Consider the following 27,250-nt stretch of genomic DNA (forward strand, 5'->3'; position numbering starts at 1 on the left):
GGGCGGCAGGCGGACGGACGGGCGGACGGAGGCCCATGTGGAGCGGGCGCGGGAGCAGGAGGCCGAGCCGCCCGCGCTGCCCGGGCCGAGGAGGGGGAGGCCGGAGCCGCACCGCCGGGCCCTGCACGCAGCCAGCGCGGACGCCGGCGCCGGCCAGGCCGCGGCCGCACCATGAAGGGGTGAGTGCGGGCCCGGCGCGCCCCGCAGGGCTCGGCTCGGCCCGGCCCGGCCGTGACAGGGCGGCGGCGCCCGCCTGGGCCCGCCTCGGCCGCGCCGCCTCGCTGGCCGCCGGGCGGCGCGGGGAGCGGAGCGGAGCGGGGCGGGCCCGGGCGGCGCGGCCCAGGCGCGGCGGGCTGAGTACGGGGCGGGCGGGCGGCGCCGCGCCTCGGCGGGAGGCGGAGGGGGCCGAGCCGTGCCGCTGCTGCCACCGCCGCCCCCGCTGCCGCCGGCGGCCGCCGTCGCCTCAGGGCTGGGGGGGGGTCGCTGCGTCTCTCCCCCCTCTGGGAGGGGGCTGGTGTCAAGAGAGCCCCGTGCGGGGGAGAGAGGCCGGCGGTCCTTTCGCAGCCCGCTGGTGCCCTTCAGCTGAGCCACAGCTCCCTGCAGGAGCCCCCCTCGCCGTCACGTTTATTCTGCTGCCAGAGCAGAAACTCTCTCCCTGCTCAGCCCCGCTCTGCTGAGCCGGCGGGACGCAGCGGCTCTTCGTCCTCCTGAGTGATTTCGGCTTGCGGGCTCTGGCGGTCTGCAGAACGAACGGAGAAGGCAGCCGGCCGGGGGGATGCAGGCCGGTCCTTCGTACTTGTCTGGCGGTAGTGAAGAAGCGCTGGCGGGTCTCTGCCAAAAAGCTGCCAGCCTTGAACGAGTGGTTTTGCAGCGCTATTGTTTGTAACGTCCTCTTAGCACTTTTGTTGGTTTAAGTCTAAGTGTTTATCTGCGTGGAGGCTGTATGATGCGGATGGATGAAAAGAAGCTGTGCTTTGTGTCTGGTTTCTGTAGCACTGAACTTGGGCCTGGCTTCACTTCTCGGTGGCTCTTGAAAACCTAGAGATTTCAGCCGTGGTTGGCTGAAACGCTCGATTTCCTGCTTAGGGGAGGCAGCGAGGTGCGGTGTTTGAGCACGAGACCGGAGGCTTTTAGAGTCACAGTTCTGCTGTGGTGTCAGATGACCTGCCTGACCTTGCACAGGTCACTTTAGGACAGGTTTTTCAATGTTAGGTTAAATCACCTAATGTTTATTAATTTCACCGTCGCCTGTGCTCCACACAACGTGATCCTTCCACTCCGTGCCTCGGTTTCTTCATACGCATAAAAGCCGTTTTCCACAGCTGTTTCTCAAAGGAGTATTAAACCAGTCCCCTTGAAACTGGTGTTATGCAATGCTGGGTATTATTATTCCAGTTTGGCAGCTTAAGGCAGGGTGAATGGAAGCTGAAGCACTTAAGCTTTTACTAAGAAATGGTAAGGGGTTTAGCTTATTAGCAACTGGGGTGAGGTCACACAACAAGGCTGCTTGATAACAGATACTTAGCTATCTCTTACCACGCGTGAGCAGCTTCAAACATCATGAGGGGCTGGCAGGTATCTGTAGAAAGAGGTTCAGGGGTGACTGCAAATAAACTGACTCTCGGCTGACATTAAATAGGTGTGTTTGGGATATCGGGCAATCCTTTATTTGCCCGCACCACCCGACGTGAAACAGGGCACCCTGCCTCTTAGTCACCTTATAATGAGGATGACAGAGTTTGCGAGAAGAGCAACAGCACTGATCAGCCAAGATGAAGTGGCAGTTGACGTGATCATTGTTCAACAGCGCTCCTCCCGTCGACCGCTCTGCTGTTTTCTACAGCTTAGCCCTGCTTTGGCTGTACATCAGTCGTGAGTTGAGGGACAGGGTTACTGGGGCCTGGATGCGTGAGGTGGAAAGCGGCCCAGGCGTGTCAGGCCGGAGCCGTGGAGGTCTCCTGGCAGGTGGCAGCCAGAGCTGTCCGCCATGCTGTGGCGATCCCCGAGGGGCTGAGCCCTCGCTTTGCTTGCGCCGCTCAGGAGTTCTTATTTCAGGCAGCTTTTTACTTTTTGTAACCTTTTTTTTAAATAAAAAGCTATGGAGGAAAAAAACCACACACCGCTCTTCTGCTTCCAGAGCACCAAACTTTATTTCTGTCACTTCACTTTCACTTACAGGCAGCTTTATCACAGCTTCAACTTCAGAACTGATTCTTTTGGGTTCTGTACTTGCCTATTTTTGCTTTTCTGGTACTCCTTCATCTCTTTGAAGAGCAGCATATTCCTGTCTTGTCAAAGCACTGTTAGCACCACACAGCAAGTTCTTGTGCAGAATCAAAAATCTTCATATTGAATCCAGGTGTTCTCTAAAAATTCAGGTTGAGGCAAATAGGCTGATAGAACTCAAATTGAAAAATAACCCAATTTAAATACAATGAGAGAATCAAAGGACTAGACAAAGATTTCAGAAGGAATATATTAAATTACATAGAGGTACTCTGGGACAAAAGCAAATTGTTAGTCAAGCTACAAAGATCGGAGAAGATCCCTAAAAAACAAGTACTGTCAGAAGATAGGTCCAAAAATACATCTAAAGCTTCAACTCCCAACATACAGAAACTAATGTGGTGTTTGAAGGGATCCAGTCTGTCTTTAGTATTGAATCCAAAATTGTGGATCAGTTCTTTGGAACAAACTGACTCCATCTGAGAACTTTTCTGGGAGTGTACGTGTTGCATAGTAACCCACACCACAAAGTGCAGAGATAATTTTGGGAGCGCTAAGACCCATAACATCAGCTGTAATTACGAACAGTGTGCTTTGGCAGAGAAAATTAAAAAAGAAGCTAGCAAGTTCACTGATGTTTTGAAATTTCAGGTCTCAAAGAGATTGTGTAGTCAACATGCATTGCTTGCCGCCTTCTTTCTTAGCTCTCAGAATTCAAAATAGCACATAGCAGTGTGTTAATAATGCATAGGGGGTTGTAGTGTCTCTGTCATCAGGGCATTTGAGATTAGGTGACTTCTTTTATAGAGGACCTCCAGTTTCAGAGATAGTGAAAGATTTTTTTGCTTTCTGAGCTACTTAAAATTCTGTGGGTTTTCTCTTATTTGATGAGTTAAACACCAGCTTCTGAACTGGTAATTGCTATTACCTCCCACCTGCTTTTGTGATATTTGGCTTTACGTTCACTCCATCCTCATCTTCTGAATGATTTTAATAGTTTAGAGACTTGTTATGTTTCCCGTTTGTTTTTTTAAATATGAGTTGAAAAACTGAGGTAATTCACTGTTCTGTCAGAGAACTTCATAATTCTTGAGAGATTAATTTCTTTTTTCATTTATTGTATTCCTAAATGTTGTTATTGTTAGTTCTGGAATTTGAAAATCTATTTTAGAACGGGATTTGCACAAGGAAAAATACCAGTGGGAGGGACTCAGGTCGTACTATCTGTAGTAATTTGCCTGGTTTTGTAGAGCAAATGTAAATAATACTCCCTGCACTTTACTGCTTTCGCAATGTCGATTCACTTGTTGCTCAGTGTGTTTGTATTTTCATTACAGTTGTTATGCTACTGGATTTAAGGAAAGAAAACAGAAAATCTTGCATATATTCTTGAGCATTTGCTGGTCGCTGTCTGTGGCCTTTTGATGTCTTACAATAAGGGTGCTTTCCTGACCTGTGTCAGTTCAGATGAAGCCTGTGAGAATAAGTCATTCAGCTTTCCCTGCTGCCCTTACCTAAAACCTACATTATACAAGGTGTGTGATGCAGGACACGCATGCTCCAGTGTATGCTTTTACCTGCTATGTGACTGGGAGTGTCAACTCATACATATACAGAGAGAGCATGTAGTGCATGTTACAAGCAGGGCCCGGTGCCTGTGCTCCTGTGCGTATGTGTTATTTTGTCACATTGACCAAACCCCTCTCCATTTTTGATGGGAAACACCTGTGGGATTGTCATGTGGCAGCATACGTTTAAGCCACGTGATGAAAAACTGATTGAAACAGGGAGCAGAGTGCTGTGTGTTATGCTGCTGTCTTAGAAAGTAACATGCAACTACTTCTAGGAGGCTGCCTCTAAACTTGTATGTGTTGCAGTTAAGTCTTGCGCTTTGTAGTTTCCAAGGGTCCTGACTTGCTGCAGAAGAGCCCTTCAGACGAGATGCTACACAAAAGGTAGCTGCTGCCACAGAGAACTTCATAACTGAGAGGCTTTGCAGGCTAGGGCTATTCTGGCTGCCTTTCTAGAAGAGACATCACAGCTGGGGAATACTGAGCATAACAGAAAAATAACAATAGTGTATTTAAAGTACGGTGAGTAGTTATTGGATAAGCTCCGATATCTGTGGTTGTTTTGCTGGGATTCACGAAGTAAACCCTTCAAGGTCCTGAAGCTGTGCGTGTTTCTCACGAGAACAGGGAGGTTTTTTCCTCCGCTCTTCTGAATTAGTATTACAGAGTTCGTGCAGAACTGTTGATCTGTTTCCATTTGCAAGGCACAGTGCTAAGCTTAACATATATGGGAGGAAGTTCCAAGTTTATGAGAAAACTGCTGAATTGTCATATGCACTGGAGACAGGACAAAAAAGGTAATTGAGCTTGAAAATCATTGTTTGGTTTTAGAATTTTTCTGAACCTAGAAATGTCAAAGCGTGAGCTATACTTTCTGCATTTAATTTCATGGATGGTAAATTTAGACCTTGCCTATATACATGCTTGCAAATAGCTTAATATCTTATAAATTAAGTTTATAAAAACTCAGTGCAGTTTATCATAGGTACTTTAACCTACTTTATAACTCTTACCACTTCGAGTTTAATTCCATAACCAGATTAAGACATTCCATGAAGCAGGAAGGACTGGGAGGATAGGAAGGTAGCATAGGGATTGTAGCCATTTTATTGAAGCACTTTAGAACCCAGTCTTGGCTTTTGAGTGGTGTTTGACCATTCAGTTCTTTTTACATGTATATGTGACTTGTTAATATATAGATTGGCTTGCTAGGTTGGGACATTTCTTCTGTGAAAAATGTAGTATCTTTAGTTAATCACCAAATGCCACAGACTCTGCTGCCATCTCCTGAGGACAAGAGAAATGATGCATCCTCCTTTGCCACATTAAATCTCTTCTAAAATGGGGAATAATGGGTGATGGTTGAGCCAGAAAAATACTTTTATCCAAGTGGAAATGATTCAGAACTTGAAGAGCCTGCCCATTTGGCAAGCATTAGAAGTGTTCAGACCAATAATCTGAGAAGGCGCTAGATATTTTTAACCGGAGGAGGAGGAAAGGACAGGAGAAGTCGGATCTTTATATTTGTTTGGGAATTGATAAGAGAGAAGTGCAGTACCTCCTTGCATCCCTTGTGTTCTAAGTGAGGCAGGCAATGTCAGGATTAGTTTCTGTTCCCTGCTGAAAGAGGGGAAGGGAAGAAGTGACCTATGTGGGAGATTTAAAGCAGCAAAAGTTTGTCAGGAGGGAGATTTGGGGGCGGGGGGGGGAGCGGGGAGGAGAGAGAAGCGGTCTATGCATAGAAGAATTGCTGATTATTTGGAGACTCTTGGACTTGAAGACCTGAGAGCGGAGAAGCACGGCATTGAAATGGGGTAACTGTGTATTTGTGTCAAAGCATATTGAATTAATTCATTATGGGAAGGAAATGAAATGAGGCTTTATAGAAAATAGAGCCAAAACCATTTCCACAACACTGTCACTAGGTGACTAAGATGAAGATATTTGAATTTTCCTGGGGGCAGAGTAATTTTTTTAAAATGGATTGAAAATACCATGCTGCATGGTATTGATCTTGATGCATGAAGTGCTTCCTGAGCTCACTTGGCCTTCCTCTTCCCTCTCCTCATTCTTTTCCAGGCTCCATGTGATTTTTGGCCCTTAGCAGACTAGAATCTTGATCCCTGAAAAAATTTCCCGTTTCCACCATCTAACTATTGTAGTTATCTTCTCTTGAGAGTATGGGGTGAGACCAGAGCAGCAATTTAAGGCTTGTGAAAGTTTGCTCTACATGGCACTTGGAATTTCTTGTCAATAAAGATCACAAAGTAGTTGAAAATTGCAATTAAAGGAGACTTGTTTGTTTTTTAATAAGTAGCATTTTAGCACAAATTTTCAGTTGAGAACAACTCATTCTTATTCAAAACTGGGAAAAGGAAAGGCGGGAATAAATAGCTTTTTGTGCTTGATAAGTTAGGTGCTTGCAATGATTGTTGCCTTAGAAGTATTTGAAAGTAGGTGCATAAAACTGATAGCACGTTCTGTTAATTTTTCACAGTATGTTCTTTATATAATGCATGATTTGAACACGTCAGAAAAACACCAACCCTGGGACTGAAATACGAAGTATAGGCAGGAGACCCATAATCATCTGCCATTTTTAATTTGCTAATCTAATGGACACAGGCATTTGTAAATAAATGTGTTTCAGTAACTTATAGAAATAGTTTGTGTGAAGCAGATAAATGCCTTTCTCCTGATATGTCAATTCTATAGTTTGTTACCTAATTTAAGTACAAGAAGTGCCTTTGAGCTATATAGATTTATGTAAATAAGGCACTTTGTGAAGCCAGCATCACTTCTATTTTGAATTTGAAGGTAAGCCTCTGTTCTCATCTGAGGATCATCAGGTACTTCATGAACATTAATTAGCGAAGGTTCATGATCTCCTGGGAGGCAAGTATGGGTTATAATTGTTATACCCGGGGACACTAAGGGTATGGGAAAGGAAGGGGAAAGGGAAAGGAAACTTGTAAGATGTCTTAAGGTATCGGTAATGGAGACACAAAGCTAATTTTGAGCTAAGTTGTTTCAAACTGGCAAAATACTTCTGCTTTGCAATCATGGTTCAAAATCTGAATGTTCTTGTGAGGTTACTTGACTAGTAAGGAAAAGTGGTTAGACCAGCAATGGAGAGTTAGGATTTCTGGCAGCTCTTTATCTGCTGTATGATTGCAGGCAAGTTGTTTCCTCTTTCACCTGACTTTGATGCACCTGGGATAGGCAGATATAATATCTAAGCCTTTACCTCATGAGGTGCTCTGAAGCAGCAAAGTGCTACAGGCTACTAAGTGATGTGTATATGGCTGCTTTTCTGTTCTAGACCAACTACATTTATTTCTGATATTTTGGAACTTGAAAATCCTGTCAGCGGGGCATGGTGATTCCTGCTTTTTGTATCCAGCTGCAGAATGAGATAGCTTTTAATTTTTTGGGGAAAGTTTATTTTTATTTGACACTTGTTGAAATGACCTCACTGTCTCCCCCTTTCAGTTGCATAATCAGACAGCTGAGATTCTTCATGATTGTACTGCTACTTTAGCTTTAGGGTTGACTTTTTTTTGAGATCAGAGTTGAGTCTAGATTTCAGGTCTAGTACAACTCCCAAAGAACAGGTTTCAGCTGGGAAAACTGCGAGGCTATTGTAGCATAACTTTGCTTCTTGCATGTGAAGACCGGCCAGTCTTTTGTACAATGGTCAGGTTTTCTAGGTTGAAGCAGAAATTATCTGAATATAATGAAGAAACCTTGACTGTAATGCGCTGTGTATTTTTTCATTACAAAGGAGAAAGGTGAGGAGGGTCTGAAGTATGTCTTGGGGAATTATGACGCATGACAGTGAAACCTATTCACACTGAGATCCATTTGAATCACAAGTCTTGAGTGAAATCTTCTGTTAATTCTGATTCTAAAATTGCTTAGCTTTCTTCTGTATGTCACCGTGCCCTTTTGCAATCCAGCACACAGCTGGGGGTAACTTCCAGCAGGGTATCAGGTGTCATGCAAATACATGTTTTCAGTAGTAAGTGGGGCTAAAGAAGATCAGGGAGGCTCAGAAGCAAATTGGTAAGACTTTTTTGCATGCTATGCTTGCACTTATCCTTCTGGTTTTCTGACAAGTGAAGCAGAGTAGATTTACAGCCCACAGATCTTCTAGATAATTGAAAACATACCTGTCTGCCCACAAGAACTAGACTAACTTGTGTGCTTAGCAAGACAGCTCATCTGTTTTTTAAAAAAAAAAAACAAACAAACAAAAACCAACCCCAAAACCCAAAACACTAGAGAGGCTCTTTTGGCTTTGGAGTTGAATCTAAGCAAAGCCACACCCTTCAGGTCTATAGCTTTCATAGCTCTGGTTTGGTTTTATTTTATGAGTGGATTATCCTGTCTAGACTCCTGCTTTGACTTGGAAGCCAAAATAGAAGCAATAAAGTTAGTTGGCCGCTTAGCGGGTGACAAACCTTCTCTGAAGTCCTCTAATTTGTTAGGGCCCTTTTCTCCCCCGTGGTCCCTCTCCTGACTGCTTGATGATACCTCAGTAAGTTTTGTGAGTTGCAGATACAGCTCTGCTAAATTTAGCATGCCAGATGCCTTCAATATGCCTGAGCCCAGCTATCAGTTACACCAAGATCTGTTTCAGTCAGGCACATCCCTCTGGGGAGAGACTTGCACTATTTAAAGTTGAATGAGACTGAGATTCTTACAGCATTAAGAAACTCGGAATTTCCCCTTTTTCTCCCTGATGTTGATTCTAAATTAGTGTTCAACACCTGCTATTCCCAGGGACTGAATTTGTGTTTCCTCTTGAAAGAAAAGAAATGTCTTGTAACTCTGGAAATTGGCTTCGTCTTGAGCTGTCATTCTGTATAGCAGTTCTCCTTCAGGGTATGTCGAGAGGCAAAAGGCAGCCTTAGCATAAGCAAACGCTGATGTTCATTTAGCCTGTGTTACTTCCACCAGTATAAATTTAAGACGTTCTAGGAAAAACGGTGTTGAAATCACAGCCCTGTAGTAGGCTGCAGATAAAGAAATGCAGCTGCAGTAGGACTAAATGTTGAGTTGATGGTTGGACTTGATGATCTTAGAGGTCTTTTCCAACCTTAATGATTCTATGATTCTATGCTTCTAATTGGATTGCATTTGGACCTACAAAAAGTGCAAGGTTTTTTCTAGCAAGTGCTTGAAAGATCTTAGGGCACTGGCATGCAAAAGCAGGAGTGTTAATGCCGGTATTTTGGGCATGCATCCAGTTTCAGTAACTGCTGCATGTCACCTCACTAATGTCCCACTTCCATTCGGATTTCGTGGATCACTCTTCACTTCCGCTCTGACATAGCTGGGCAGTGTCGCTGTGCGCTTTTAATGAACAGCAGCTTTACGTACCAGAAACCGGTTCCCTTCACTAGTGAAGTCTCAGTGCGTTTTTTCCTCAGTAACTGAGTCACAGTGTGTTGCGTTTGTGAGAAATGCAAATGTAGTCCTAGGATATGTCAGGAAAGTGCTTCTGGTAGAAACGGGGAAAACTTAACTGCTGTTGTCCAAGGCAATAGTAAGTATTTGGGATGCTGTAAGCAGTTTTGGTTAGCCATGTTTAAGGAAAATTAACTTTAATTTGAAGGAATGGAAAGAAGAACTAGTGTGGTAATAGTAGGAATTAAGAGCCAGTCTTAAAGGAGGAGGGCAGGAGCTTGGCTTTAGTTAGAAGGAAAGTATAAAGATGCCATGGTAGCTCTCTGAAAATACATGTGGGATAGGGTATATTGGTACCCATCAACGACTGAAGCTAATGAGCAATGAAAGGCAGCATATGGGTAGAACTTTTAGGATGGAAATCAGAAGAAAGCTTAACTATGAGAATAATGGTAGCTTGGGAACAGCCTTGCAATGGAAGATGTTTAAGTGGCTTCAGAGGGCTGGTATTCCATCTAGGAATACCCTAGGAAAGGGTATGGATTTGTAGAGCACTGTAGTAATAAGAGGCCTAACACAATAAGCCAAGAGTCCCGCATTCCTCCATATTAAAAACAGTTGCTTGAGATGGGGTGGCTGACTTGGTCCAGAAGCTTTGACACCCGAGATGAGTACAGTTGACTGTTGCATGCTCTGTGGAGATGTAGGATGCTACTAATAAGTGTGTATCTTCTTAGGAATATTATTGGAATAATAGAGTAAAATAATCTGTCAAGGAAGGGCATGTCCCTTCTGGGCACTTCAGGCTCTTTACACATCTCTATGTTCTCTCATATGCTAATTTGAGCTCATGATTTAGTTTTTTTCTTTGCAACAGCAGAGGATAGGTATTTCTGGTACAGCCTGTACTAAGCTGGAATGCACAGGACTGGCCTAGTCAGACCCTGGCTGATGTAGTAAACTTGTGTTACTGATTTGGCTGAGAGGTAACTTGAAGAAGCAGGTCTACGTGTAAATAGCTATTAAAAAAACCAAACCAACAAAACAAAACAAACTCAAAGCTATTTCCATTACTCCAACGAAAGAAAGGAGTGACCATTTTGTGTCCTTTTTTACAGGTGCTTTGTCTTGGATCTTTTTGACACTGCAGTAGTTTTAAGTCCTTGGGTTCAAAGGGCATGTTGTTCCATAAAGATAAGGTATAGTATAAAATCAGCTAGACGCTGAATGATCACTGTGCTCCTCTTGCACAGTACTTCCAGTTTAAACTGGGTAGGCTGGCACTTCTACTCAAGAACCGACCAGTTCTGCCTCTGGCAATTTTTTTATCTTCTTTATGCTGGCAGAAGACTTGTGTGGTGAACCCAATCAGGGGACTGATGTGGGTTAAAACTAAACTTTTCTTTTTTTGTCTAGGTTAGTTTTAATTGCGGTTGGTTCACCACATTGTTGCACAAATGTTTGTGCCACTAAGAGAATGGAAATGAGTGGCTCGGGGACAGCAAGACTGCCAGCTTTCCTGTGTTTTTACTCCAGGCCCTAGTGGCGCTTTTGCCATGCTGTCCTCGGGCAAAGCGATGAACTCTCATGATCTAGGTCTTCCTTTCCATGTCCTCATTTAGTTTACTTACTAAATGTTTGTGTGTGTAATAGATGTGGTGCTGATTTAATCAGCTAGTGCTATACATTAAAGTAATTTATGGTTTGAGTACAAACTATTTAAACAGACATATTTAGCATATTGATTTATGCTTCCTGCAGTGTTTCTCAAACTTTTTTCATATCAGCCTCCAGGATAAATTACTGGCCCTGGTGCAACTCTCGAACAACAAGGAAACAGCTAGTGACAGAGCACAGGAGGCAGGCAGAAGGAGATGGCAGGAGGCAGCAATGAATGTGGCAAGGCGGGCGGGGGGGGAACCCAAGGGCTCGAGGAAATTTGTCAACAGCACCTTTTAGCCACCTACTACTGGAACTTGTTTCTCTGGCCTGATGCTGGCTTCAGAGGTGATATCTTGGCTCAGCAGCTATGAGCAGCCTTTGACTCTGCTTCTGCACTTACTTATTTATTCCCTGCCTGAAACCTTCTTGGTGAAGGTCCATCTTCTGGTCATGGTCCCTTTCTCAGCCATCTTGTTCTGGCTGCCCCTGACAATATATCTTTGTCTTATTGCACTATCATCAGAAATATTCCATAGTGACTGTCTTCTAATGCCTGATTTCTTGCTTCATTAGTAACTAATTAATTTTAAAATAATATTAGAAAACACACTACCTGATAATAGTCTATGTCAGAGATTTTTCCTCAAGTATAAAGAGGGATTTGCTCTATAACAACTTTGCCATCAGTTCATCGTAAGAGTTCATGTTAGCGTTACTGATCTACTGAAGCTTGGATCTACTGATAAAAAAAAAAGTATCACCAAGGTTAATATACTATTAAATCTTTTGGACAAGAGATCTAGGCTTTCAAGGGACTTAGTGTGGATGTGAGGTTTTTCTCTTCCCTTACTCTCCTCCTACTCTGCAGCTAATCTGATCTAACTGGGCAGCTGAGACCTGCTCCCTTTGGTTTCCACTCTGATGCAGACTGCGGCAAAAGAGGCTGCTGGGTCTTTTCTTCACTCCTAGTATGAGATTACTGAGGTCCTCTACTCCAGCAAAACTCTCTCCCAGACACAAATACACCCAGGAACCCACATGCCACAGTTTTATTCCTACTCTTTGTGAGAAAAGATAGCAGCACTGCTGGCTGGGATGAGAGATGGGATGAGCCATGCTAGGCTGAACAGCTATGCTAAGCTGGGCATAAAACAAGTATTACAGTTACCCCACCATCTAATAACTTTACTACCATTTGATAGCATGCTTTTTTACAATGAGAGTACTTCTGTGGTGTGAGGAGATCATCCTTACTAGCTCAGTACTTACTTTATGTTGGCATATAATTATCAAAGGGGCTTGCACAAGTGGTGATAGGTGAAGAAAGGAATCTTAAGAGCAAAAATAATCTAGAAGATGGAAGAGGCTGTGAAACAAAGGGCTGGTGGCAGTAGGAGTCACGGAAAAGAAATGCAGACTATTTCAGCACAATATAGTGGTTTATAGCTAGAAACTTTAAAAGTATATCCCATTGCTGTTGCTTGTAGTATGCCTGGGTATTTTACATGGATGAGATGCAAGAATATGGAGACACTTGCTTCTGTCATTCTTGAGATCACTGTTAATGAACATACTGTCCAGTTCTACTGAGATGTCTCTCAAGAGACTGCTGTACAATTGGGCAGAGCTCGGGGCAAACTACAAGGATTCGTGGCTTAGCAGTTGCCCTTGCAGTGAGGGGGGAAAAAGCTCGATGGACATGTTCAGTGTGGTAGGGGGAAGATGAGGAGCTGCCTGGAACAATTTGCAAGCACCCATACTGGCATGAGATGCTTGACACCAGAGGGCTTTTTAATCTCTGGCAAATGTGTGACAAAAGGTTAGACTTTGCAGTCGGCGAAGTTCAATATGTAAATGCCATCCATTAATTCTAAGTAGTTAGAATAATTAACTGGAAACTAATCTGATGGAGAATTACAAAATCATCAATAGTCCATTAGTTAATGCTAGACAGTTCTCTAAAAGGCAGGCCCTACTTACAAATTGTTTAGCTTCTGTAGGGCTCACTAGGGAGATTATCTGATCTGTGTCATACCAGAGAGTGGGCAATGGTGATCCTTGATACCTTTGCAGAACTGAAGACTGTATTCTTTGCTGTAAAAGAAAAGGAGAAAGTGGGTGTGAGGGCAAGTTATGCTTCTTGAAGTGAATGTTAAAGGCTCCATTCCTGTAGCTTTTTCTGATAGTTTTGCAGGCTACAGTACAATGCCTACAAAGCATTGTATATTTATCACCCATCATTGGTAGCGACAACTAAAACTGATATGATATCTGGACTACGAATCATTTTAAGGGGTTTTGATGTATAATAAATGTCAGTTAATAAAGCAGAGACAGATTATACTCTGCATTACCTAGTCCAGTTCTTGAAGAAAAAAGTTATTGGTTATTATACCTTCTTTGTTTCACTATATTGTTTAAGTTAATCTGTGCTGCTGTGTCCTAGGCATCAAGCTATCTGAAAAAACAAGCTGCCTAAGCACAAGAGGCATTGGAGATGGAAAGCAGCTACTGCATATTACTAGAATGAACTTTGAAGCCTGGCGGAAAAGAATCTTTGAAAACTGCCTTTTTGAAAACAGAATTTTACTTTTTTTAAAAGGGCAAACGGTGTCTTTACCAATGTTTGAGCAGAAAACAATCTAGTTGCCTATATGTATTCAGTAAAACGAGGCTGAGATGAACCTAGAATTGTGTGCATTTCTAACTCGACATGCATTGGCTTTGTACCTGCCGAAGTATTCTGGTGACCATTTGGGAAAAGATTTTGATTATCTTGGGTTTTTATTTTTCATTCTTGTAGTCCTTGTTAAAACTGTCTACCTGCACCCAAGAAATTGGCTTGGGGAATATGAACAACTAATCAACTAATTTTTTTTTTTTTTTTTTTAAATTTGCTTCTGTATGTATAGTGTTTCTGTCAGGAAGTTAGTCTTAGAAAAGGGAGAAGCTTGGTCTGTTTCTTCTCAGTATGATTCAGTGCAGTACTGGTCTTTTAAGGTTGTGATTCTGCTCTCAGTCAACAGGAAAAATGACTTCAGTGACGATCGTAATAGATGCATATATCACCTTGATAGTGGCACACTTGCATATTAGCAGGCTTAATAGGAGTTTGCTGCACAGTATTGTTGCTTTTTAGAGATAGATGTCTAGTAACAACTTAGTCTTTGTCTAAGCATAAGCTTTGTATTGATAGGTGGTAAAATTAAGGCTGTCTTTGAAGCATGGGTAAGGACTTCATTTCCTTGGTCTCTATTCTAGCTTCCTGTGCCTTCCTGTCTTTTCATTGTTGGGTTTTTGGGGGTTTTTTTTTGTCTGTTTTGTTTTGTTGTTGTTGAGGGGTTTTTTTGTTTGTTTGTTTGTTTTTCCCCTGTGATCTTGATGATCAGTGAGGAAATTAATGGAATAAAGTTAAAGCTAATACTCCTGCAGAGATTAGTGTTCTCCTGTCTCCCACCCAATAAAATCATGCATATACTATGGTATGTCAGTGTTAAGTGTGGCCTGAGAAACTTCTGACTGTATAGTACCAACTGAAATCGGGTTTGGGAGTTAAATCAGCCACCAACAGAAGACTTAATTGTATGGGTTGAACACTGCAGTTCAAATATGTATTGAACTGATTATCAGGTGGGACAGTTCTCTAAGCATAAATAAAATAATTAATTTTTGGTGTCCTTAGAAATTTTGCAGTGTGTCAGATGTTAAGCATGTTTTGATTTGTTCCAGTAGCCGGATCGAGCTGGGAGATGTGACGCCACACAACATTAAGCAGCTGAAGAGGCTAAACCAGGTCATTTTTCCTGTCAGCTACAATGACAAGTTCTACAAGGATGTACTGGAGGTTGGCGAACTAGCCAAATTAGGTACAAATGTTCTTGCCTGTAATTGTGGGCCATGGTGGCAAATGTGCTCATCATTGCTATCCATAATGGTTTTAAATAGCAGATCCTTCTATTTTGTTGTTTTATATAATGAAAAATAACTGTTTGGGAACCTCAAAAAAGCCACAGTCCCAACCTCAGAGGGTTTGTGTTCTAAATAAATTCAATTTTACTGGGAATAGGCATGTTTTCTGTTACAGCAGAAAACTTGAGAGATGTGTGCTGCCAGCTTACCTCCTGATGTCATTGCTAGGTGGTTTGAACTGTAATAAGCCAACCACTGTGTCAGAGCACCGCTGGTAACTTCCCTTAAAGTGTCAGCCACAATCTTATTTTATCTGGATGGGAGAATTAGCAAGAGGGAAGGAAGGAAGATACAGGGCATAAATAAAGGAGCTGTATGTACAGTTTTAGACTTGTGACTGACAACACTTTGTTTCCCTCCCTGGCAGCGTATTTCAATGATATTGCAGTGGGAGCAGTATGCTGTAGGGTGGATCACTCCCAGAACCAGAAGAGACTGTACATCATGACACTCGGATGCCTGGCACCCTACCGAAGGCTAGGAATAGGTAAGAAGGATTTCTTTTGTATCTGAGTCATCAAAGAAACCAGATTGCTGTGCAGCTTTCTAAATGCTCTTTCAGATTTTTAACCAAGATAGTGCACTTTCAGACCACCGATTTCTTTGGAAGGGACTTTGGGGAAAGAGTATGATTTATGGTGTGCTCTTTTTTCCTGCCTTTCAGAAATGGACTTTTTGTAGAACTTTCTAATTCAGGATTTCAGATTATTTTAATCTTAATCACATTATCATATTGTTATGTAAATACTCTGCTTCTACAAATGTGAAAATTAATGCACAGAGATATGAAATAATTTGTCAGAGGTATGCAGCCAGTATGCAAGTAGAACACAAAATTCCTTCATAGGTTTATCTCTTCACTCTTCTAAATGAAGGGTTTTTTCTATTTATTTTGTCTTTATCACTACTGATTATTGCTGCTCAGGGGTAGTACCTGCTTTGTGTCTGTACTGCAGTTAGCTCTTTTCTCCATGTTGCAAATCCATAGGCCAGATTAATCAAGACCTTACAGTAACCTGTTTGCTTTGACAAACTGGAATGAAAAGATAACTATTTTAAATTATTGTACTAGGCCTTTATTAGAAAAACTTAACCAATGCTCTCGCTGCTTTATACATTTTGACCATATTTTGAGGCAAGTTTGAAAGATTGAAGCTAGTATTTGAATAAGCTGCTTTATACTTATGCTTCTGGGCCATTGGGGTTTTTTTTCTCCAAAGAAACAATGAATTAAATTTTGTAGGCAGTCAGAAAGATAGTGAAATTCTTATACACCATGTTTCATTTGCCTTTTCTAGTTTTCACAAGCTCTGTCATTTTAGCCTACCTATAGTTAACCTGCCTCTCCTCAAGAAAGCCCTTAGCTAAGTACAGACTTGATTGTGCACTTCTGGTTTTCTTAAGTATCTCTTTACCTTTCGGCAGGAACTAAAATGTTGAATCATGTCTTAAACATCTGTGAAAAAGATGGCACTTTTGACAACATCTATCTGTAAGTAAATGAGTTACTCTCATGCATTTTTTGAGAGATGATAGAGGCATGTATGGGAGCAAAGGGAGGGACATTCAAGAGCATTTTAGTATGTATTTCAGTGGGGTCATGGGACATCTTGTAAGATATAGCAAGAAAGCTAGGGGTTATATTCTGGGCTTGCTGTGTGATGCTGAGAAAACCAAAAGCTTGCTTGCTTGCTTTAGAAGGGCTCTGCAAATTTGCTGAATTTGAAAGTAGTTTAGTTACAGAATGATGTTCTATAGCAGAATTACACTGTATAACTAAAAAAAATTCTTGTGAAAGAATTTTTTTACCATACAGTGTCATCCTCAGAATGGAAAATACTGCAAGTCTTGCATGCAGTTTTGATACATTTGCTGTCTGTCTTTTATGACGGTACTGTGTAGGTTAGAACATCAGATCAGAAGTGCTTGCAAGCACTCTAGGTTCTCATTCAGTAGCAAGGCCCAACTGCTTATTCCCATTCTTGCACTGTGCCAGGTCAGCTATTTGTGCAACAACACAGTAAACTAAGTCAATGACCTGACCGAGCTGGGGAAGCTGTTTTCGGTTTTGTTTCTGGGTGTTGTTTTTGGTTTTAGTGTGGTTTTGGGGGTGTTTTGGGGTTTGGGTTTTTTTTTTTATCAACTGCATGTCTACATAAGCACTCGGCATGATGCAGACATGAGAACAAGCACTGGGGTAGAGGACAGGGCTGCTTAAAAGAGCACCGCCATCCTAATAGATCCCCATGGAAATAGAGCCTGAAATCCATAGGTGCCAAAGCTTTGCTTCCCCTTCGCTGCTGGCTGCACACTTCTGCTTCTTCCTGTGCATTGGTGTCTGTGTGAATACCAAGTGAGCTGATGCAGTTTTTGGCCAGATCACTTCTCTGAGCCAGCTTCTTCCTTGTCCATCACTGCTTGCTTATACCAGCACAAGCATGGTGCACTGGTAGGAAGAGTCCCACAGCAGGTACGGCTTGGATGGACTTATGCTGCCACAGAACTGCACCCTGAACTCTTGCCAGGACTGTGGAAGATGCTTAGTGAGGAGTGTTTCATACACGGATATCACTATAAATGGAGTGACTTTCTCCTCAAGCTTGGTCCACCCCTGCCAAGGAGATGCAAAGTCTTCCAAGACCTCTACTGTTGTAACTTTGTGCCATCTCTGTAAGAAGAACAGGTGTTTTAAAGAGGAGTTTGAGTAGAACTGCTTTTGGCTTGTATTCCTGCTCTCCTGCCTCAGAAGAACTGGTAATGAAGTCTCTCTCAGATGCCTGCTAGTTGGCACAGGCTTTCCTTTTTGCTTTTGCACTGTGTGCACAGTGAAGGAACTCTGTGCTGTTTATAATGCAAAAAACAAATCCTTCATAGTCCGTCTTTCCACTTCTCAGAGTAGGTTTCTGGGATGACAATAAATAGCCCCCAAAGTTGGGCATAACAAAGTTCTTTCAGTGGCCCATTGATTTTATTACTATGTCTGTTGCTTGTGCATCTTCTATCTGAACATATTATGCAGCTTAGCACCCAATTTGATATCAGTGGCTAAATCTTTCATTATTATGAAGTTTCCTTTTAGCTATTTGGTGTTTATTGGGCTTAACACTAAGATCTTTTGTTTTGTTCTGCTGTTGCTTTCAGAGTTGCTTTGGTTCTATGGTTATGCCGCAAGTTGTCATGACAAAGTGATTCATGAGCTTGTGCAGTGTCCACTGAATTTTGGGAGTGTTTAATGAATGCCTTTTGCTGAGACAAACTTTTTTTTTTTTGGATAAAATTTGTGCAAATAAACGTCCTAGTTGCTTAGAATGAAGAACTGATGGCTGTTTGTTTTGGAGGCCTTGAAACTCTTGAAATATGCTAGCAAGATCTGTAAAACTCTGGGGGAGATAGATACAAGGGAAAAGGACTTTGTAAGTCCATAGGGCTTCTTTGTGCTGTCATAGCTTTTTGTGAGGAGAGAGGGGTAGTTAGAAGTGAGCAAGGAGTTAAAATCGTATCAAACACCATTGTCAGTTTTGTGTTGCAGCGTGTAGGGAACATCACTCAGACAACTGTTTTGGTCATCTAAAAAGCATCACTACAGGAAGTTAAAATTGGCTTTACAGTGAAACTTCGTTATATATTTCCACAAAATAGCTGTCACTTCCAGATTAAGAAAAATTGAAATTACTGAGCTAGTAATGCTTCAGAGTCTCTCTGCTATTTGTGTTCCTTAAAAGAGCTTGACTGAGGGGAAACATTTGCCACTTCTCAGAATGATAGCCACAGGCCATCCAGGAGCTGTGTTAGCTCAGGACTGATTGGGGAAGACCAAAATTTCCAGTCCTGAACTTACGCCATCGTTCCTGTCTCTACCTAGATAGCTCCTTTTCTTATCTTGTCTTTGACTGTTCTGAGTGTGGAGGCAGAATACTGTACTGCAGAAGGTTCTGATACCTGTGTCTCTATTCTCCTTTCTGTTCCAGGCATGTCCAGATCAGCAATGAGTCCGCAATTGACTTCTACAGAAAGTTTGGCTTTGAGATCATTGAGACGAAGAAAAACTACTACAAGAGGATAGAGCCCGCAGATGCTCATGTGCTGCAGAAAAACCTCAAAGCCCCTTGTCTTGGCCAGAACGCAGATGTGCAAAAGACCGACAACTGAACAAAACCCCAACGAACACTTTCTTGCACTTGCTTGTCGCCAAATAAGGAAAGAGAGGCCTCTTGATTTTTTTTTTTTTTTTTTTTACTCCACCCCTTCATCCTCTTAATTTTTTTTTCCTTGACCTCTCTCCAACAAAATGTAATGCTTCTTCCAAGGATTGTCCAATCATGTTTGGGGTTGGTTTTTTTTTTTGAGCTCTCCTTTCTGTTTTGTTTTTGTTTGTTTGTTTGGGGGTTTTGGGTTTTTTTTGGGGTGGGAAAAGGTGTGCAGATCTCTTAAGTTTGAGGTGTGGAGGGCTTGAGCAGGTTATCCTGATGACAAGTTTCCTTCAGAATTATCTCCTTCAGTAAGCAGAATGTAAATCCAATGGGGGGAAAAAAGGAAAAGCAATATCTTGTCCTTTGACTCCTACATTATTGTGTTTTTTATAACCTACAGGGTACTTAACTCCCCCCCAACCTTTGAATGTTACTTCAGTACTTCCCACTTTTCCTCTTAATTCCCCCGCCTCAAAAAGTATGTTTAGTTCTTCCCAATATTTTTGAGTATGGCTTTTTCCTCCATCTTTTGCTGAGAAGAGCGGGCTACTTTACCATACCTTTTCACTCTGCCTGGGCTGATCTTTTTGAATGCTTTTTTTAAATACTCCTCACCCAAGCTGGTGCTACACTTCTTAACTGACTGAGAGGAGGGTTTAGAGTGGTCTTTTTTTTTTCTTTTTTTCATTTACCCAACTCCCAGCAGAATTCTGCCAGAGTAAGAGCTAGATCTGGTGTTGGCAAGAGTAACTTTGTAAAAATATGAATCCTGAGGCAAGACCCTTGCTTTAAAAATGGGTAAAATGCTGTAGGGCTCATTGAGAGTTAGTTTTATCTGTGTTGTTGGGATGGGAAAAGTGACGGTGACCACCTTACCAGCTTTGATCACATAAGGCAAGCACCTGTCTCCAGATAAATTTGCTACAGCTACTAAATCTGTGGTGGCAAATCTGAGATGAGGCAAGGGGTGAGGAGACCAGGCAGTAAAGCTGAGAAGGCAAACACAAATCTGACCCTAATCACATAGCTTCGCAGGGGTCTCCTGGATTTGCTTGGGATTGGCTTGGCTTGCTGTGTTTATGTGCTCCTTCGGGAGGAGGTGGTTAAGAACTGCACAGTTTGCTCCTTTGAAGATTCTTTTCCCCTTTCCCTGTTCAGTGGTAATAATGCAGTTCTCCTCTCGTGAGAGGGTGTTCATGGAGCACCAGAGAAAGTGGCATGTATTAGAGCATTTTATGGGTTTGGAAAATAGGCTGGCTGGCTTCTTCCTAGTACTGTAACCTCAAAGCTACAGTAAACTCTACTAAGCTCTGCTTTGCATCCTTTCATGCTTTGTTTGCGTGAATATCAGTGCTCCTTTCTATGCACTGTTGCCAGCGATTTTATGTATGCCAATACAAACACCAACTTGAGCTTGGACTCTTCTCCAAGCACCTGGGAAAGTGCACTGAGCTGAGACAACACCAACCTGCCCCATTCTCCAAGTAGATATTGAACTGCATTCCTTTCCTATTTGTTTTTTAAAGTTTAAATCGCATCTTGAATTCATCCGCTTTGAAATCCTCCAACTTATAGTGCGTGTTGCAGCATATATCTGGTTAGTAGGTGCTGTCCACTCATTCGAGGGTGACTTGGGAACCAAGGATTTCAAGATGGGAGTTGTGGTGAGGCAAGGGACGGCACCCCTCATTGCACGTTATGTGTTCTTTGATACTCGAGGGGTGACTATACAAGCTGCTCCAGAATTACTCCTTCTTTCCCAGAGGTGTGTAGTGTTTGTTGGAGTGCATCTTGAGACGACCTATGCTGGAAAACGGCTATTCTATTTGCTGGGTTTGCACTAATTGAGTCTTGGGGATGGGCAGATCGCTAACAACAAAAGCCCTTCTGCATGGCCTGAGCACCTGTGTTTGCAACACTTGGTGGCAGACTCTGGCTAGAAAGATGCAAATGGTTTCCTTGGCCAGAGGCAGCCTAGTTTTGACAAAAGCTTATTTTTAGTACTGCTCGGACCTGCTCGCACTGGTTATGTTGGCAGTTCCGGCATCTTTCTAGAAGGGGATGTATCGAAGCACAATTAGCTTGTCATATGCCAACATAGTTTCCCTGGCCATCTCTAAACCAAACCAAGAGAAGTATGTGGAGGAGAGAGATAGTATTGTATTTGAGGATGTTTGTGCAGCACAGCTGTAACTCAGACCATAGCTGCCTCTGGTGCCAAGCAAAGTGCTCTTCATTCTTCTAGAATTAAATGGTAAGTGTTTGGGTTGGGTAGATGGGTGTGGGGATATGAACTCTTAGGATTTGCTGTTGTCGTAGGCTTCCACAAATCGGTGTGTTTCACAGACAGTTTTCCTTCAGGTTTAAAAGTATGAGTCTGATGTCTGAACTTACTTGGATTAACCTTTGTTTCTGTCTCTTTTTGCTTTGGGCTGCCATCATTCTATGAATGTATCCCTGAAAACAATTCTTAAAGCTCCTATTCCACAGCAAACCTGCCTCACTGTAACTTCTGATAAAATGTTTTGTAGGAGGTGGAAGAGAGAGTAACCACAAATATAAGACTCCTTTTCCCAGGCTGTTAATCCTGGAAAACGGTTGTTGAATCTTGAACACAAGGTTTAATCTAAATCTCATAGAAAGCTGTGTTCCCTGTACATGGATAAGGGCGAGTGAAGGTCAGTAGTTCTGAATGACAAACAGTTGTATTTTATTAGTATATCAGCCGTGTTCAGTGTGGGCGGAGAATGCTGTACGTTAGTGCTGTTACCCAGAGACACTGAAATTGTGTGAAGTATGGGCTTACTGCAGAGAACTTCAGTTACTTTGTTGCTGCAGCAGGACCTCCTTTTAGCTTGAAAATAGCAGCTTATGAACAAATAAATTTTTTCAAAGTTCGGAGTTTCAGTGGAGGAAAAAAAACCCACCAGCACTTCCTGTTCTGGATGAAGATCTAGCAAGACTAACAGCTTTAGAGTGTAAATTGTGTATATACGAGTTATTCATGAATCTCTGCAACTGGTTTTGTCACACATCGGTTGAAGTATGAAGATACTATCTACAAAAAGACTCCTACTAGAGGAAACCATGGTACAGGGGAAGAAGAATCATCCAGGAGAGGTATCCCTCATTTTTGGGAGGGGGAAGGGAGAGATTTTATTTTGTGTATACAGAAACTGGCTGAGTTTACATGATGCAGCTAATGGTTAAACCTGCCAACTAAATATGACATACTGTTACAATTGAAACAAACTTATGTGATATTTTGTTAATTCTTGATGGTGCCCTGCGTCTAGTAAAAATTTGATTCCCCAAATTGTTTTATTCTCCCCCATGTTGTAATCCAGGGTCAGCTGCTATGCACAAAGTCTGTGTTTTGTAAAGTGTTTGCTGACTTGGATGTTTCTTTTGAATCTGCAACTGCTTCCTGATTAATTTGGCTAAGACCACCCCTGGTCTCTTGAGTTAAGATTTAGTCAGAGGTATGCTGTATGCAGTTTACAGATGCATTCTCAATGTTACAAGTTAAGTTGCAGGGGGAGCAAATTCTTTACAATAAGATGGTCCATTTTTAATCTATATCATTGCCCTTGTTGTACATCAGGAGCATGTTTTTGTTTTTCTCAAACTCTTTAGAAATACTGTTCAGAATAAACGTGCACTATTTGAGTTATGTCATTTATGACTTGTCATGTGCATTTTTTTGCAGTCCAGCTGTTTCCTTCTGAAATCAGATACAGAATATTACTCAGATGCTTCATAAACTGTTTAACTCAGAAGATTTCTAACATAAATTGTGAGTTGAGCTGCTGTGATGAATGCCATGGGTGTCTGACAACTGAGGAGAGTGAGGTCTGTTTGTTTGTTTTCCCTGAAGTTACCAGCCTTTTCTCAGAAATCCTCCGCTTTATGGGGGGGGGGGGGGGGGAGGGGGGGAGGAGAGGAAGAGGAACTGTCCTGGAATATTTTTGTATTGACTAGTGAGCAGTCTTGAAACAAACAGACCAGGCATCAAGAACTCTGTGTTGTGGGCTTTATAGCTTAAATATTTTAAAGTATTCAAATTAATTACTAGCTATTGCAAATCTTGACAACAATCTTTCAAAAACTATGCTCTTTACCTGTAACAGTAACCGGTCTGAAGATGCAGCGAGTACTCTTCCATACTAACTTTTCTCAGAAAGGTATTTAAGTAAAACCCATCTCTCCTCTTAACTATTCCAGTCCCTTCTGTTAAAGCCATTTTTTTGTCTGTAGTTTCTTTCTGCTCCTGCCCTGCTTTGAAGTGCCATTTCTGAAGTGACAAAGTTGCACTGTGGTACAGTTTCTGGGGAAAACGAAAGGTTACCCTAAATATTCTATAGCATATTCTATATTCTGTTCATACAAAGATTCTATCTGCTTATTTAAGTTCCTCTGGAAACTGCTTTATCAGTAGATGGAGTCATTGCATTCATTAGGATGACATGAAACTTGACTGTGGTCTTGAGCTGCTGCTACCAGCTGTCTTCCCTGACCTCTGCTGGAGGGCCTGGAAGGCATAGCTGGAGATGAACTGCTGTCAGGAGTGCAGTCTTCATCACTCTGGCCTCACCAGCAGCTCCAGAAGCTGGAAAACTTTTGCTGCAGCTGTTCTCCAAGCCACTCAGCTTTTACTGATTTCTGTCATGTCTCTTCCCTTCTCCACCTTCATCCCAGTCACCTTGCTAACAGCTTGTTCAGTTTTAAACAATCCAGTTACTCCTTTACAAAACAACTAGCAGATATTCCTGATTGTTTGTATTGTCCTTTCCCAAAGCTTTGCTGGTTCTACAGGTAGTTCCATTCCACTCACTGTATTCAAAACTTGGGTATTTACAGGGTCCTTGTAATAACTTACGGTGTGCTATTATCTTTTAGTTAGAACAGTTTGCCTTTTTTGTTACTGAGATGATTATATAAAGAACAGTTACAATGCCAGGATCTAATAAGTGAGTGGTAAGTTAAGTCATTCACTTCACATGAAAAACTGGGATTGTTGTTTTTTCCCCAGTGTGTACATCACCCTATTTACCTGTGCTGGATATAATTTGCTATTACAGTGCCCAATCACTCAACATTAGAAGGTTCACCTGTCATTCCTCATTCTTACTACCTTGACTAACCTCCAGCAAATTCTCCCCTCCCTCTACTTGTTTTTTTAAAATACTGTTGAGGAGTATAGACCGCAGCACAAATCTTCTTTGACTCCACTGCTGACTCCCACTAGTGCGAAAACATCTTTTATTCCATACCCTGTGATTTCTGTCTTTTAATCAGTTCTCTGTCCCTGTGAGGATACTGTCCTCTGATCCCGTGGTAGCTTAGATTACTTAAGAGCTTTTGGACAAGGATCTTTTATTTGAAGTCCTTTCGAATATGTACCAAACCAATCTGTCAGCTGAGTGTTGTAATCTGTTTTCTGGCGATATTACTTTTCTTCCCATAGGGGTTCTCCAAATCTGTTCAACTCACCTAGTCCAGATTCTTTGTATGGGACATGAGATTGTTGATCACTGTTGCCGTATGTCCTTTTCTCTTGCCCCTAAAGAGGCATCAGTTAAACCAGATGATGGAAAGGTTACCCTATCCTCTCTTTTCATCCTGCCTTCTTTCTTCCTCCCTAGTGCTTTAGTACTGTAAAAGCATTCAGTTTTAGTACCCACTTTGCCTAAAGGCTTTGTGGCAACACCATCTCAAGCTCTCTAGGCTGCTAAGTGAGTTGCCAGCTTTCTCTTTTACTCACTTGCATGTATATGGCCCATAGTCCAAGAAACTTCTGCACGTGGGGAAAGATGCTGTGACCTGTCTTCTGATCGCCTTTCTATCAGCTACTGTATCACATCATACAGACTTAGGCCATTACTGTTCGCTAAATTATTGAATCCAAACCTGCACTACAGCCAAGTATTACGCCTTCATTCAAAAAAAATGCGTTCAAGTTGTTCTTGGTTAAGATTATTTAAAATAAAGTTGCAGAAGCTCTTTCTTTTAACCTGTCACACAGAGCAAATCATCTCATCTAGTCAATGTAAAGCTTTTCTAAATATTTGTGCAAAACCTGTTTGGTTTGGGTTTTTTTTTAAGCTATCTTGCCATATAATTGCTAGTCTATATTCCCTACCAGAAGCAGGCTACTGATGTTCAACAATTTCCTGTTATATATGATTTCACCAGTGGAGTTTTGCCTGCTGCTGGATTTTTGCTACTGTATTTCAGATATCTAACACTGTACTGGTAATCTGAAGATTCATGAGCTCAAACACTCCAGGGCACAATAGGGTGGCAAAAGGTAAACTTGGTTTTGCTACTTTGGACAGGGAGTGCCTTTTTAGTGAAAATCTTCACTGAAAAAGCACATTATTCTTCAAAAGAAAAAAAAAGAACTCCATTTGTATTGGAATAAATTGACAGAGCACAGGTATTTCACATTTCATTTGTCTCCCAGTTTGGTTGTGTCACACCAGAACTAAAAAATATTGAAATTGAAAAAGTGCATTTACATTTATACTTTACATTGTGAAGCTGCTATTTATAGTAACTTTAGAATTTCCCTGCAAAAACAGCTAGGGCCTTAAACTTTTTCACAGCTGGCAAATGCGTCTTCCACTTAATGTCAGCTGCAAGATTATTTTGCAAGCAGCAGCAATTCAAAATGAAATGTTTGGGGTTTTTTTTTTACATCTAATTGCTACTATGACTCATTTCAGCAGCAGAAAAGTTCTTGACCCTGCTCTGTATTATGTAATGTTTAGGAGGGTATATGGACACAAGATGCTTTCTGGGTAAAAAGGCATCTTACGTTTTCCATAGAGCCTGAACATCAGAGCTTTGCCTTTTTAGGTTGTCTCAGAGAGAAGAGGCTTTGCAAGTCCAATATCACCTACAGGTGAGCAGAGATATGAAGTACTTGTAAAATATGTTTGAAAAGAGTTCCAGAAAGTAACTGTTGCAGAATATCTGTGGAAGGAAACTGTTGAGGCTGGAAACAGGAAGCTACCTTATTGTGACTAGTAATTGAATTAGAGAGGTGTTAGCAGGAAATACAGGTAGTGGGGAATTGTTAATGATTCAGAGTCCCTAATTTAGCGGAAGAAACAACACTTTTCTTAAACTCTCATTTAATTCATGAGAAAGACGGATGAAGGGCCTTACTCCCTGGAACTAAATATAAGCACAGTGTGTCATAAAGCTTGTATTTCAACAACTGATTCTGTTGAAGAATCAATAATAGCAAAGAAATAACAGTCACCGAGGATGGTTGGGCTCCTAATAAACGGCTAGCTGCTATTTATGATTTGGAAAATCTTTAGCCAGCTGCCTCTTTTTTTTTTTTTTATAAATCTCAATTCCTTTCAAGAACTTTGATGGCAGGGAAAGCAGGGCAGTACTTCAATGTATAAATGTTGTTAGCAATGAGGTCTATCCAGCTAAAACGGAGACCAGCCTCCTTCGGATGATTCTCAGCACCTGCGCAGCCGCATTCAACGTTCAACCTTTACCAACAGCCACGTGGTAGAGTTTTCTTTTTAAATGACAGCTTAGCTGCGCCGCTATTCTGACAGAAAAATATTTTAAATCTGAGGAAAAAACCGTTATAGATACATAGTTATTTTTTACCTGCCAGCTCTGGAGGGTCCCGCGTGCTGTTCCGCCACTGAGGTTTATTAAGCCGCCCAGAGCTGACCCAGGGCCGTAGCCGTTCTCTTCAAGCTCTTCCGCTGGCGGCGGGGGGGAGGCCCCGGCAGACGCGGTGCTTCAAACGGCCGCCGACGGATCGGGCTGCCGCCCCAGGGCAGGAACGAGCGAAGGAGATCCCGCGGCGGGGGCTGGCGGGCGGGGAGGGAGCGCTACCAGCCGGCGGGGAGGCGGAGCGGGCGGTTTCTAACCGGCCGGGGAAGCGGCGTTTTAAACCGGCGCTGAGATAACGGCGGCGCGACACGGAGAATCAACGCGGCCTCTTTCCCTTTAAGAATTTCTGCCCGCCTCTCGCCCCTCTGGTCCCTTTCCCGCTTTTCTCATTGGTCAGCTGAGGTGCCAGTCTCCGGCAGTTCCTGTTTCGGCCACCTTAACTTGTTGACGGTTCGCATGCCAGTCTCAACCTCTCCGGCCTTCGATTGGGCCACCCCGCCAATGTTTGTGGTGACAATTGGCCCGCGACGACTACGCCCCGCCCAGTTGCGGCGAGCAACGCCTTCCCCG

At 42.4% G+C, this 27,250-nt stretch overlaps 1 protein-coding gene and 1 long non-coding RNA gene across 3 annotated transcripts; one reads left to right on the top strand and one right to left on the bottom strand.

Annotated features, from left to right (window-relative positions):
• NAA50 (N-alpha-acetyltransferase 50, NatE catalytic subunit) lies at positions 1-20,343 on the top strand. Of its 2 annotated transcripts, none has more exons than XM_075166139.1 (5): positions 1-179; positions 14,601-14,737; positions 15,208-15,327; positions 16,266-16,332; positions 18,809-20,343. In XM_075166139.1, exons 1-5 carry the CDS (start codon positions 172-174, stop codon positions 18,987-18,989), a joined length of 513 nt encoding a protein of 170 aa, XP_075022240.1. In that variant the 5' UTR covers positions 1-171; the 3' UTR covers positions 18,990-20,343. The 2 variants fall into 2 exon arrangements, with proteins under 2 accessions (XP_075022240.1, XP_075022247.1); XM_075166146.1 differs by having other exon boundaries at positions 14,604-14,737.
• On the bottom strand, positions 2,132-27,197 carry LOC142089557 (uncharacterized). Its single transcript, XR_012676230.1, has 3 exons — positions 26,669-27,197; positions 12,852-12,965; positions 2,132-2,366 (listed from the first exon to the last, which is right to left on the bottom strand). It is a non-coding gene; the product is annotated as an uncharacterized LOC142089557 (long non-coding RNA).
• Between the last annotated feature and the right edge of the window lie 53 nt (positions 27,198-27,250).

The sequence above is a fragment of the Calonectris borealis genome, chromosome 1 (assembly GCF_964195595.1).
Source record: "Calonectris borealis chromosome 1, bCalBor7.hap1.2, whole genome shotgun sequence".
Lineage (NCBI taxonomy): Eukaryota > Metazoa > Chordata > Aves > Procellariiformes > Procellariidae > Calonectris > Calonectris borealis.